This window comes from Semicossyphus pulcher, unplaced genomic scaffold (genome assembly GCF_022749685.1).
Source record: "Semicossyphus pulcher isolate SPU_LCO1_2020_fin unplaced genomic scaffold, fSemPul1.0.p SCAF_16, whole genome shotgun sequence".
NCBI lineage: Eukaryota > Metazoa > Chordata > Actinopteri > Labriformes > Labridae > Semicossyphus > Semicossyphus pulcher.
The window spans coordinates 1,038,824-1,052,924 of NW_027211670.1; the positions used below are offsets into that span (position 1 = coordinate 1,038,824).

At 43.2% G+C, this 14,101-nt stretch overlaps 1 protein-coding gene across 1 annotated transcript in view; it reads left to right on the forward strand.

Moving 5' to 3' along the window:
* ca10a (carbonic anhydrase Xa) overlaps nt 1-14,101 on the forward strand; it is a 305,233-nt gene that overhangs the window by 32,335 nt on the left and 258,797 nt on the right. The window contains exon 3 of the mRNA XM_069665152.1: nt 4,047-4,121. Coding sequence (XP_069521253.1) covers nt 4,047-4,121 — 75 coding nt within the window. The remainder of the gene's footprint in view (nt 1-4,046; nt 4,122-14,101) is intronic.

Below are 14,101 nucleotides of genomic sequence, written 5' to 3' on the forward strand. Positions count from 1 at the left end.
ACAGTCTGTGTCTGAGGCTGATCCATTAGCTGGTGGCTAGTTTAACTTCATGTTTCAGAGGAGATTCTTTTTGTGGTGGTGACTGACTGCAGGTGTTTACCAGACTACAGAAGAAGTGGACTCGCCTCTTGCTCGCTCGCCCAGTGAGATAGCGGCGGGTGAATGACACATACTGAGAAATGTAGAATAACCGATCTTCTCATCACTGAGGTCTGCTGTAATCTCTCAGAAAGCCAACAACTCCTGACTCCTGTTTACTGGCCAATGATTAAATAAATGTTTGATTAACACTGCACAGGCTAACAAGCAGCTAAAGCGAGCACAGTTTACCTGCTACTTAGTGCAAAAAATATATCAATACAATAATACCAACATTTAACTCACCGAAAAGCAGGAGTTCAGACTTGTTGCACAGCCATAAAGTTCCATAAATCACAAAGAGAGACAGATTATTTGTCCGAACAACACAAACAAGTTAAGCTCAGTGTCTGTGTTTGTGTTGACGTCTAGCAGACAGCCAGCAGGATACTCCTGTCAATCAAGTGAGCCGGCCCCTATGATTTAAGGCTTAATATAATTAAAACGGGTGTTCACCCCCGGCACAGTTATCTTGAACAATAAAATTACCTATTTATAACAAAACTGTACCAGGCTGTAAACATGTTTATTTCTGCTGTAAAAAATGTCCCATCTGCCGTAATGTTATTTCTTGTTTTCTGGAACCTCTAGTGGACAGTCGAGGAACTGCAGCTTTTTTGCACTTCTGCATTGCATAATTTTTCAACATATTATTTTATTATTGAGGTTACTTTAAGTATAAATAGAAAACACTTGATCGACACAATGCTGGAAAAGCAAATCCCGGATTTTAGTGAGCTGCACATTGGCAGCCGTGACCACGTTCACACTGCGCGTACATTCCTCTCTCCTGTTTATGAGTTACGATCTTTACCCTCCTCCATTCACCAACATGATGATGCAAATACATTTGAAGGAATATGATTGGTGTATAACGTAACTAGGCAACAGTCAAGGGTTATTATAGCAAAACATTTCTGATGTCAAAGTTAGAATAAGTTTATTGTGAGTGTTGGGAAGCGCTGTAGAAGCAAAGAAATCTCCTGATGGATGTGCATCAGTGCTGTGATGCACATCCATCAGGAGACTGGAAGAGATGCAGAGCTTGTTCTGTAAGAGTTTGATGCAACGGGGAGACATCAGATTTACTTCTTAAAAGTAGGAATACTGTTTTATTTTATTTTCTCTTCTGGCTTTTTCATTCTTAATGTGGCGGATGTGTTTTGTCCTGCTGCTGCTAATTGATGTTATGATCTTCATCTCTTCGCCTGGCTCTTAAAAGTATGTTTCCAAATGCAGGCTGGGGGATTTTGTACTGTTATAATGTCTCTGTCTTCTTAGTCCTTTATTATTTTACTTACGTACCCTGGGACTACGGGCAGGAAATAGCAATTTGCTGAAACCCGGTGCAATACATCCCTCCTCGTGTTATGTAAGGTGAATGTTCCTTGTGCATCGTCCCTGCTCGAATACAGAAACATAACATTACATAAAATCAATTGCCTGCTTAATACCGACTTTTACTTGGCGTTCCTCTGGAATATCTTTAATGTTAGGCTGTATCATACTACAGTACATTGCTTCCAATATTTAGCTGGCAGTTGTTTTTAACGTCAGGCGGCTACGTGCAGGTGATCCGGGTTTTGGTGTTATCGGGAGCGTTAGTGCATAAAAAGGACATGAATAAAACGCTCTCTAGCTCACTCACTCACTGATTAGATCGCGTATGTCCACGGGGGAACCAAGACGTTAAAGGTGTTCTACATATGTACGGAAGCCCTTAGCAGACATGCATCCATACATTTTATTTACTCTGTTTTCCTGTGATTTCTGGTCATTTTCTCGCAATCTGGACTTATTTATCTCGTTATCTCGTGATAACAAAGCTGCGCCACTGTAATGTCAGATGATCATAACTCGTATCCCCAGAGTTGTAAGAGCACAGAACAGACATAGAAACAGGCCTGTTGTTCTGTTTTCTAGATCGACAGAAAATGATCCCGTTATCACGAGAAAACCAGCTCTGTGTGAGGCTTCAAATTAGAAATGCTGCTCAAAAACATGCAAAAGTCCAGAACAAATGCAACGACAGAAACGTGCTGCAAAAGGCTGAAATAAAGGCGTTAACATCAAACTGGTGCAGATACAGGAAAGATGCAAAGTCAAAAAGACACGAACCCAGAAAACACATGCAAAAGAAAAACGCTGCAAATCCAGTCAACACAATGAGTTTAGCATTGACGGGAGAGAGAGAGGGAGACAAGACAGTCAATTTATTGATGATCAGAGCTTGCAACGTTAGACGTCGCTGGAGCGGAGTGTCTCTGAGCAAAGACATGAGCAAAGTAATCGCACAACTATAGTTACGAAACGGCTCCTGATCAACAGATACATTTGCTTAAAGATGTAATCTTGAAGATGTTCATGTAACTAAAAGTCTGTTAAGTCTCTATCTGTTTCTGAACAAGGTAACACAATGCTGATTGAGCCTATGGCCCACTGATGAAAGCTATGCATTTGCAGTATATAGTAGTATAATGGACTAGGTGTCTGTGGCGACTTTCCTGGAAAAAAATCCAAGTGGCGCCCAGTTAGTGACGCGTTTTCCATCAGCCAGCAGTGGTTGGTCTGCCAGAGAGGGTAGGCGGAGCTAAGCGGCTGCTTTTCCGCTCTCTGCAAGTGTTGCGAGTAAACAGTAATCTACTATGGCTGAACAAACAAAGAAAAGATGGATGACTACAGATACAACTTCAACAAGAAGTGAAAATCCAAAGAAAAAGAAACAAACTCGATGCTCAGATGAAGCAAACAGTCTGAAAAGGGAAGCCGACCGTGGACGTCACACATGCAGCGCTGTCTGGATATCTGGGACATGAGGTCCTGCGATTACAGTTCATCACCATAGGTGCTGCCAAAGAGAATGAAACTGAAATCTTCAAGATAACAACTTTAAATGCGGCTGGTAAACTTCTTAAAAACTTTATAAACAGTCTTGTGTGGCAGTTTGTGGGAGTTCTGTCAGGGTCCAGCAGAGCCGGCGGGGGGCCGGTCTGCCTCTAATGACAGTCCGACTCTCTGCAGCTGCTTTGTTGCTCTGCTTTACACACTCTAATCAAACGTTGTGTTTACTTCAAGTTCATTTATCATCAAAAAGGGAGAAACAATTTATCATTCTGAGAAACAAGTCGACAAACAGGATCGATTTTTTTTTTCCAGAGAGACCGACTGCTGTTCCCCCCTCCCTGTGTCAGCGTGTGGCGGCACAGATTGCCCTCAGAGCAAATAGCCTTTTTTGGACCATGTCCAGCCGGCCCACCCCCCTGGAATTGAACCTGCTCTCTAGTGTCACTGCAGCAGGGCTGTTTGCAGGGGAGATATCAGAAAGGGGAGGGGGAGGTTGTTCGGCTACCTCAACTTCCATTAAAGACAAGCAAGCAGGACAACCTCTAGACCCTCGATTAAGCCCCGGCTTTGAGCGCTGGCTGAATGAACAGGAAGGAGAAAAGTTGAGGTGTAAAAAGCAATATCCCGACGGCTCGCTGGGTAATTCTCGGTCACAACTCTTTCTCTGTACTGAGACCTTTACTTAGTCACCTCAATTATACTGTATCACCCCGCTCTAATCCAGGGCTTTCCTCTGCAGCTCCCACAACATGACAGAATGCATTTCCATACTAACGCCAAGGGAGTCATCGCATCACAGGGGGGTTAGCTTGTGTGTGTGCGTGCAGCTGATCCGAAAGGAGAGGTTGAATTGGAGGCCTGTTTGCTCGGAGGTCGTCTCCGCTGAGTGTATTTGCTCAGGCCGCTCGCTGAGAAGGGTCGGGGTGTTTGGAAGAGGGAGCAGTTAAAAAAAAAGACGGAGAGCGTCTGAGTATGTCGAGATTGTTGTTTTTTTATTTGTGTGAATCTCAGATGGAAGTGATTGATCTCCCTGCTCATGTGTTTTTCTTCTCCTCCCCCCACAGCACAGCCGAATCCACCCAAAATTCACGAAGGATGGTGGGCGTACAAGGAAGTGGTGCAGGGGAGCTTTGTTCCAGGTAAGCCTCGAACCAGCGTGCTGCACTTTGATGCAAGTTTCCCCCAGAATACTGATTTTCCATGCATACACTTGAGCCACACTGTGCGCTTGATCGTATTACGTATTTAAGATAACATGGGGCCACCTTGCCGTTGGCAGTAGTTTTATTTTCTCATTCTGACACAGACCTCTTCGCCCTTCGCACACAGACGACGCTCTCACTGATTGATTGACGGCGGCTCACTGTTCCTTCCACCTTTTCCATCTTGTTGCGTATCTGCGTGTCAGGCCAATTATTTTCCCAAGATTGTGTTTTTCTGCTGAGCCGAGGTGCTTTTGATAGAGCCTGCAGGTGCCTGTCTGTGCGACTGTGTCTCTGTGAGCTAATATCTATGCTTACGAGGACCAAATGTCAGCGTACGGAGAGAAGAATTAAAAATTCAAAGAGAGGACGTTTAGCTGAAACTCTCTTTAAGGTTAACTTCACAGTGAGGTTAAAGGAAGGGATGGGGGAGTGTAGAGAGGTAATGAGAGCTGCAGTAAAGATGAGTTTTGTAGATTTAATACTGTCAGCTAATGTACGCTCTCATTAACACATTCATTTTGAACATTAACCCTGTTTTCAACCCACATGCACAAGTTACAGAAAGACACAAAGCAAGCCACCGCTTTGATCCACAGCGGCACACGACGCCCCGGTTGTATCGCCGGGTTTGGAAGCTTAAGTGACAATTTTACTACAGAGATGAAAGGAGACGTAGACTTGTGCATTTCTAACATTGGAGATCTTACTAGGGATGTTTTGATACCATTTTACCACACCTGAACCTGCCAATACAAGGTACAGATCTGATACCAATGCAGGGAAATTGATTGATTGATTTCATCCAGTCATCATAAAAAAGTAGTTTAAGCGTTAGAGTGGGGTTTACACGAGGATACTTCACAAAGAACGTTTGGTTTTGGTCCTGGAAGGAAAAGTGCATTATGTTTTCCAATAATCGTGTCAATCTGGGGTGGTGCATGGTGGTGCAGTTAGCGCTGTTGCCTCCTGGTTCAAATAACGGATCAGACACTGTGTGGAGTCTGCATGTTCTCCCCGTGCATGTGTGGGTTCCCTCCAGCTTCCTCCCACAGTCCAAAGACATGCTCGTTAGGTTCATTGGTGACTCTAAATTGCCTGTAGTTGTTAATGTGAGTGTGAAAGGTTGTCTCTCTCTGTGTGTCAGGCCTGTGATTGACTGGTGCCCACTGTCAGCCGCCCAGCGACCCTCAACAGGATAAGCGGTATAGATCATGGATGAGAGTCAATCTGGTATAGGGATGAGGGAATGCAAGCTGTTAACAGGCGTATGTAGAGCCAGTCCTATGGTGCTTCCAGATATTCAGCTTTGAATGCCGTTTCAACCTTTCTTAGTGAATTAGGGTTTAAACACTTCCTCTCTAAGCGAATGTTAAAACTTTAAATGAGGGCTGAAGCTCGGCACATTGTGGTGAAGGCTGAGGTTAGGGAAAGTCCCCTAAGGGATAACAGCACAGATTCAGAGCAGCACAGTGAGGCGGTGTGGTATTGTGGTGTGTGCGCAGTGATTAAAGGCATCTGTTTCCCAAAGCAAACACGGAGGCTTCCCCAGCATGTCCAGGCATACATAAATAAGTTCCTGTTTGTCCTTCCCTCTGGCACCGAGCGCTCGGTGCTTTGCTGCTGCGTTTTTATCTCGGCTATCTCTTCAAGCAGTCCTCCAAGGCGCACTTGCTTTACTAACCGCCGTACAACAGCTGGAGCAGTTAAACACTATTCATGATCCTCTGGTGGCCGTGCACAGAATTCCCAACCCTAGTTACCTTGTTCTGCAGACGGCAGGATTTCATCGCTGCGACATAAAAGAGAAAGGAAGGTTTTTCACTGCAAATGAAGCTTTAACGACGCTGAGACAAATAACGTTGATGGAACGTTTACTTATTGTGCTTGTTCTGCGTGGACAGTGAGTGGTGATAAAAGGTTTCATTGAAAATTGAACAGGTTGTGCACATAGGAGCACATTATTCATAAACGTATGCTTGTTTCAGACTAATAATATTCTCCCTTTGAGCTGTAATCCATTACAATGAGTAATAAGTTCTCCTCCTGCAGCTATTTTATATATTGCTTATTAGAAAAGATCAGTATAACAAGTCAGGAGACGGCTGCTGGGTCCACTTTTTAAAATTTTATCTCCTCAGTCTTTTTAACAACTTATGCATTTGATTGGCAGCCAAAATAATATTGTAGAAATTGAAATGGAAATGATTCTTCTCCCTCAAAGCAATAATATCCCTGAAAGATGGTCTCAGCCCCGGTGCACTGCTGCTTTCAGAGCTCTGACACCGCTGCACTCTGTTTCACCTGTTAATGGTCCATTTCCCGTCCCTGAAACAACCCCCGGCAGAGGTCAAACTGCTGTCCACCATCTTGGAAACATTTGCACCCTTAAGGTTAGCGAAACACATGTAATCACATCTTCAGGCGTGTGTCTCTGTGGCTCACCTTTCTGAACTCTCTCAATTAGCTTTAAAGGTAGTGGAAGGTCAGATATAACTGTGAGTGCGTCCCCTTCGCTCTCACCTCGTCTCCTTCTGCCGTATCCTGATGTCAAACTGCTGTGAGGGTTACAAGGAATAAAATCAGTCACCAGTTTCACTCAGTGTTTTGCTTCTTTCTGCAGTGCAAACATTTGTGTTCAAACCGTTTGTCTCAGAGCTCCTTAGTTCATTTCACTAAATGAACGGAGGCACGAGGACATGTGTGACTTCTTTAATTTATGCCCTCATTAATTTGTGTTTAGTGTATGATTTAATAATTCAGCTGAACTTTAATTTTCACTTCAGGCTAATATACAAAGAAATAATCTCTTCTGCCTGCTGGGTTAAAACATATTATGATGTCAAAGGAGCAGAATTAGAATAAAAAGCAGAGCCAGCAGAACTTATTAACCATCTAATGACGGAGCTAATTAATCATATTACCAATACTTGTAAAAAGTATTCATGTTTAGAATATTGATTTTTTTAGAATAATTCAATGATTGTTACAACATTTGTACAGACTTTATTTAACGAGGTCAGCAATGTGACACTAGAGACCAATTATCCACCTTTATATAGTTAAACACTGGATGTAAAGTTTAATGTTTAATTAACCTTGTAAACATCATGTGGTGTTTTTCATCTATCAGGGTCAACATGAGCAGTCATCTCCTGTCTGCTGTTAAACTGCAGTGTACCAAGGACAGGCCGAACAACACGTTTTCAGATTGGCAGGTTTGAGACGTCACAAACCCAAGGAGCCAGTCCCGTTAATGGACAGGGTGACGCTATGCATATCATTGTCTGTAACCTATGGCAACTGCTTCGGCGATGTGCGATGTGTAGCCGTCATCGTTAATACTGACTTCTACCTGGCGCTTGGTTTTTGTCTGGCTTCAACAAGTTGCCACTGAACGATGGCAGAGACGTGTTTTGTTTTCACGACGGAGGGGTGGTTTGAAATGTCCATAGTGGACGGGGCCTATGCAGATTCTGGAATGTTTAATGAGTATGGCGCAGGGAAAAGGACAAAATTAAGACTATTGAGAGGCTGAAGGAGGCCATATCCTTGCCGAAGCCAGCTACTGATCTGGCCAGTGAAAAGCCAGTGCAGGTAACTGAGAGGCCGGTGGTGGTAAATGAGAAGCCGCCACTTGACCAGGGCGGCAAGTCATGCGTCTAACATAGCAACCCAATGGATCGGTTACTGGATAGGCTGGTCATTAGCTTCCCAGGCTGGCGACTAGCACGCCAAGGCTAGCAACCCAATGGATCAGTTACTGGATAGGCTGCTCATTAGCTTCCAAGGCTTCTTATTTACCACCACCGGCCTCTCAGTTACCTGTGCTGGCTTATCATTGACCAGATCAGTAGCTGGCTTCGGCTAGGATATAGCCTCCTTCGGCCTCTCAATAGTCTTAGTCTCAATAGTCAATAGCCTTTCCCTTGCGCCAAAAATGAGGGAGAAGGAGGAGATGCTCTGGGAGGAGTTTTACAAGGTAATTAAACGTAAAAAAAGTCAGATACAATTTATTATTTCAAGCAGAGCATTTTATGTCTTTAATTGTAGGTGTGTGTTCTCTAACTAAAACTGAAACTGTTTCATGCAGATTTTATATTAATAAGAGACATGATTGTCTGTCATGTTATTTAGGCATCAAACTGTTCACCAAGTAATGAACAGAAAATGAACATTTCCAGTTCTTTCTGTGTTTGAATCTTTCACAAAATGGAGGATGACGAGAGAGGCTGATATTCATGGATTAGAAAACATTTGACGGACTCTCTCAGAACTACGTTATTCATAGCGTTGAGCCTCTTTGTGACAGCTCCTCTGGGTTCATTGTTGTCTGATTGTGCAGCAGGGCTTCGTGTGATGCAGATATAAAGGCGCTGAGATAAGAAGATTGATTCAGTGATGGAGGATCTCTGTGTGCCTCTGGCTGTGTGCTTTTCTTAAAGAAATCATATTGTCACGTTTATGAATGTTTGCCTTCTGTGGATGGAGTGATGGGAGACGTGGATGTGACTGTATTTAGATGAGAGTCTCCAGGGAGGGCTGTTGATGCCGTGGATGCTGGTTAATGTGATTTTATACCCTCATCTTTCCTCATATCATTCCTCCTCTGTTTTTCTTCATTATATTTGAAAGTTTTTTTCACCTTCTACTATCAAAGCTTTTGCAAGGACTTCAAAAATACTTCTATATACAGAGAAAAATAACATAAATGACTTCTGTCTCGTTTTTGATGTAAGGTTGTTGTCAGAAATAACCTTGGAGACTGATGTTTTCTGTGACTGCTTAAAAGTTACCCTGTGTTTCACCATGCTGTTATCTCGCTGATTGTCGACTCTGCTAATCCGGAGCAGGTCGGCTGCAGGAGCTGTATTGGTCAATCATCATTTTGACAGCATCAAATAACTAATTAAAAATATACTTGTCAGAAAAATGAACACTTGGACATAAATCAAAAATGTATTTGAAGTGTAGTTTGATTTTTTAGTTTGACTCATGTCCCATCTGTTAACATGGAGGAGGCGGGCTTTATGAGATATACTGCAGCCAGTCAGCAGGGGCGATAGAGAGGGTTTGGCTTCACTTATAGGGAGCTGTCATGTCAGCCATCTTTTTATACAGTCCATGATTTCAACCCACACCATGATCTTTTCTCTTAAGGTTCTCTCAGGTTATTTGGGCGCTTTAACAAACCAAACTGAGTTTTTCACAACTTTAACCATGTGTTAATTATACTGTCGTACATACAAAACTTAAAAGTTTTATTTTGAAAGTCTAAATGTTGTTTGTATTTATTATTGCTAACTTGACCTCAGAGATCTGCTCGTGCAAAACTGGCATTAGAGATGAACCTAGATCGTCAGATTGAAAGCGTCGGGCCTCAGCCCAAGTAGCTGTATTAGACAAGTTTGGGTGTTAACATGAAGCTCTGGAACACATGAGTTAGTGAACCTTGAGCTGAGATGGTTCTTCTCAAGTTATTCAACCCGTGCCATGACAGGACCTGCTGTTGTCAGTAGTACAGTCGCTCTATCTTCTCACTGCCAGCCTCTCTTCCCTACATGATGTCCGCTCTGTGTGCCAGCAGAACGGAGGGTTTGGCCACATTTGTCACTCTGTGTGCTCAGAATCCTGCTGCTAGTCTCCCAGCTCAGGGGATGTAATGGGGCATCGCTGCAGAGGTTGGAGGAGTCGGGTTTTCCCCTTGTCAGGTCCCTCCTGGGGCTGGCGACGGTGAAGATGCAGGAGGAGGAAAAGGAGGAGGAGGCTGGACCGCAGGAGACGTAGAGACGCAAAGAGGGCAAGTGCAGGGCCAGAGAGCGGGGAGAGACTGACACCACAATGCTTTTATGGAGCTAATGGTGTAACAGGGAAATGCCCAGGCTTTCAAACGCACACGCACGCACACACACACACACACACACACACACACACACACACAGATACATTAAAGGCATTACAGCCACGGCCTGCATTTGATACGATCAGTACCAGGATTCCACAATAGAATACTTTGCTGTTGTTTATTAAGGATTAAAATGTTTCACCGCACACTGATTATGTGTGTGCAAATAATCAGCATTAGTGAACCTTTAATTCTATTGTTACACATCCAGTAATGAAGGAAATTACAAGCAAATAAAAGTTCTTACATAATCCTAAATAATAATAATTTACAGCTTAATTTGCAGATCCATGCAGTTCAGTTAAAGGGCTGCTTTTACCTTGGAGTGTATCTCAGTATGCAGATTGTGGTTTTGGTTTATTCCCCCCTGGGGTGCTGTATCTGCCTCTGATGTCTTCCTCCAGCCCAATACACTGGATGTCCAGTAAATGGAATAAAACTCAGCTCTCCTTCTCTCTGCAGACACAACAGGCCTCATGCAAGAGGCACGAGTACAGGCAGCTTTGTGACTGACATGAGATACATGTTCACATCCACAATTCTGTTTGTTTTTAATTTACTCTCAGGCACACACAGAACTCAAAGTGATTCAGGCCTGTCATACACACAAGTCACATATTTGTTTATGATATACTGATATCCTGTTGTAAATAGGCTGCTTTATTTCTGTGCTTATGTCTTTCAATGTGTTTTTTAATTGAGAGTTGATTCATACCACGTCTTTTATATTTTGCTTGTGTTTTCTTTGTTTAGTTTTTTCCCTGTGTGTTGATGTTTTTAACTCTCCTGTGTCTGGTGTTTGGCTTTGCACAGCACTTTGGTCATCTGTAGCTGTTTTTAAATGTGCTTTATAAATACATTTATTATTCTTATTATTATTACTGTGTAAAATATACTTGTATAAATGGTCTAAATTCCTGCAGAAGGGGAAAATATTGATAGATATTTTTGCATTTACCTTAAATTGACAGTTAACACTGTCAGTCCCAGCTCATCATGTATATCTCAGTCATCATTTTTGTGTGTGCAGGGCTCTGTGATCTGGTAAGACTTTCAAAATAAAGCTGTCGAGTCAGTGATGATAAAATTGTGACGTCCAGTTGGACGTCAAAATAAAAGTGTGATGTTGCTGAAGATAAAGAAGCAATGTCCGTTTAAATTCTTTTTATATATAGCTTGTGGAGAAATATTTCACCACGTGCGATAATGATTAACAAGTCTCACAGTCACAGTTCGGTTGTGTTCAGGCCCTGAAACTACCTGGTGTGCTTTAGGAAAAACATTTAGGAGCTATTCTCATTAGTCGACTATTATTTGTTATTATTATTATTATTGTTTGTATCTTGTGTTCTTTGTGGGCGTGGGAGGGCGCTGAGTACCTGACCAATCGCTGGCAAGATTCACATAAAGGTAGCAGGTGTGTCACTGTTGGGTGATGCACCAAGAAGGCAATAGGCCAAATGACATCTGCCCCTTTTATAAGCTTTATAACATTTACAGAAGGGACGTACAGAGATACACAATAGGATTGTTTACATTGCGTAACAGAACTGCATATGATTGTGTGCGGACAGAGAGGGTCCGATGTCGGACCGTCTTTTGCCGTTAGAACACTGTGAGGAGTAAAAAGGTCCCGCTGTTGTTTATAAGTGCTCTTCCCCACGAGGAGAGCAGGCGAACGACTGTTCATTTGCTGCGGACATCTCCGCAGAATCGTTTAATTGCAACTTCGGGACACGTTATTGAAATCTGAAGCAGCAGTCGGCCACCGCTGCAGAATGTATGTAACGGAAACATTGGGACGTCTGGACATCAACTTGAGTATGACCAGACTGTAAAGGTGCATCAGTGGCCGAACGTTAATCTTTTTCAAGAGCATGCTTTTTTGTAACTTTTGACAAATAACCACGACAATTGGTTTAAACAAACCTCTGCTTCAAAACTAACACATCAACTTCTTAAAACAAGTCATCCTTTATTATTCATTTTACAAGGGAACCAAACCCGGTCTAATAGATGAAAGTCTGATTCTAGTCAGGCCAGTTCATTGCTGTGACAGCCCTCCAAGTGCACAATTCATGTCACCTGACTTTACCAGCACATCCAGCTAGAGCAGGTTTCCAAACCTTGCACAAATACAGCCAACAGTCTGCCAGCACTAAATGCAGGTCAAACTGTTTGTGTGTTTCGGTAATTCGGGGAAATGTATCCTTTTAAAGGTGCATCTACTCACAGAATGTGGCGCCTGGTTGTCATAACAGCCACTCTTCTGGTTTAAAAGGGATAAAAACCTGCTGGCAGACGTGATGAGTGATGTGCTGCACTGCTGATGATTGCTAACAAAGCGTGGAGGACAGCTCTTGATGTCAAATGTGTGAGCTTCCAATGTGATCATCAGACCTCATCGTATGTCTCCACACCTGATGCAGCGTTTGAAGCCCCCACCCCCAGCTTTTTACCTCACCAGCCTGAATTGAATCCAATGTTTGCCCCTCCTCACTCTCTTGTTTGAGAGACACTTTAGTTCCCAGCGATCAAACAAGCCGCTGCAGTTTTTTCTAACAGGTTTGTGAGCTTATTACCTTTTTTTAACATCCCACTGAGACAAAAACCAAACGCCAATTACAGAATTTCAGCCGCCTCTTGTAAAGCCAAAAATCAGTGTTGTGAAAAATCCCCTTAAGTGTTTTTTTTACCTAAATATTACAGCTAAGCCCCGCTCTGAATCCATGCAGGAGGCTAATTGGCAGCTTCTCTGTATAGGTCTGGCAGGTAGGGAGACCTTCCTTATGTGACAATCGCTGATCGAAAACCAATTAAAGGCACAGACACCGGCTTCACGGCCACGCACGATCTACCAGCAGCTGGTTTATGGGAAGGAAAGGGATATTCAGCGGTTCATTGTTGCTTGTTTGGAGTGTGCCCGAGTCGGCCCCTGTGCTGGAGGTGGAAATCAGACTCTGTGAGCCGCTGTGGTGTGGGGGCAGGTCTGATGAGAACAGGATCAGCGCCTGCAGAGAGCTGGAGACTGGCTCTGACAGACAACACTGCACACCAGAGGCCGTGTGATGGGCCTCCAGCTCCAAACTAAACAGATTTGGGCGGCTGAAGACGAGGAGAAATGTTTCCTACCTTTCATGGTGAAATATTACCTTCACACTGACATCCTGCTGCACTCTTTAGGTTTAAAATCAAGGTTTCCACACACAGAACAGAAACACTTTGGATCTTCACACATTTAAAAATGTGAACAAAGAGGATCCTCCTTGATGTTGTGGGTGGAGGAGTTTTTATCTTTGAAACAGCATTTTCTGCATTCACTTAAACACTCTCATCACTTCAGTCCACAATGAAATGTACTTTTTTGAAACACACAAATGGTCCATAAAGGTGTGTTTTTGAGCTCCAGTAATTGCCTCACAGTTTCACCTCAACACGTAATCTTTTGTCTCTTGGGTGCATTTTATCTATGCACACCGTGGAGCTCATGGAAACAGGATGTGAAACGCAAAAAGAACAAAGCGCTCTCTGCCATCTATGTGTAACGATATCATCAACAAACGTACAACATAGTGACTAAAAAAGCAATTCTTTCCTCTTTCCTGGTCGTTCTACAAGATATGCGTTTGTGTTTGAAGCGCTTAAACACCCCAAGAGCCATGTCTATTTTCCTTCATCCACACATCAAACAAACGATCAGAACTCTTGATTTTCCTGGCTGACGGTCGCTTTCCTTTTAAGACTGTTTGCTTCATCTGAGTGTCGAGTTTGTTTCTTTTTCTTTGGATTTTCACTTCTTTTTGAAGTTGTATCTGTAGTCATTCATCTTTTCTTTGTTTGTTCAGCCATAGTAGATTACTGTTTACTGTTTTCAACACTTGCAGAGAGCGGAAAAGCTGCCGCTTAGCTCCGCCTACCCTCTCTGGCAGACCAACCACTGCTGGCTGATGGAAAACTCGTCACTAACTGGGCGGGGCTTGTGATTTTTTCCATCAAAGGCGCCACAGACACC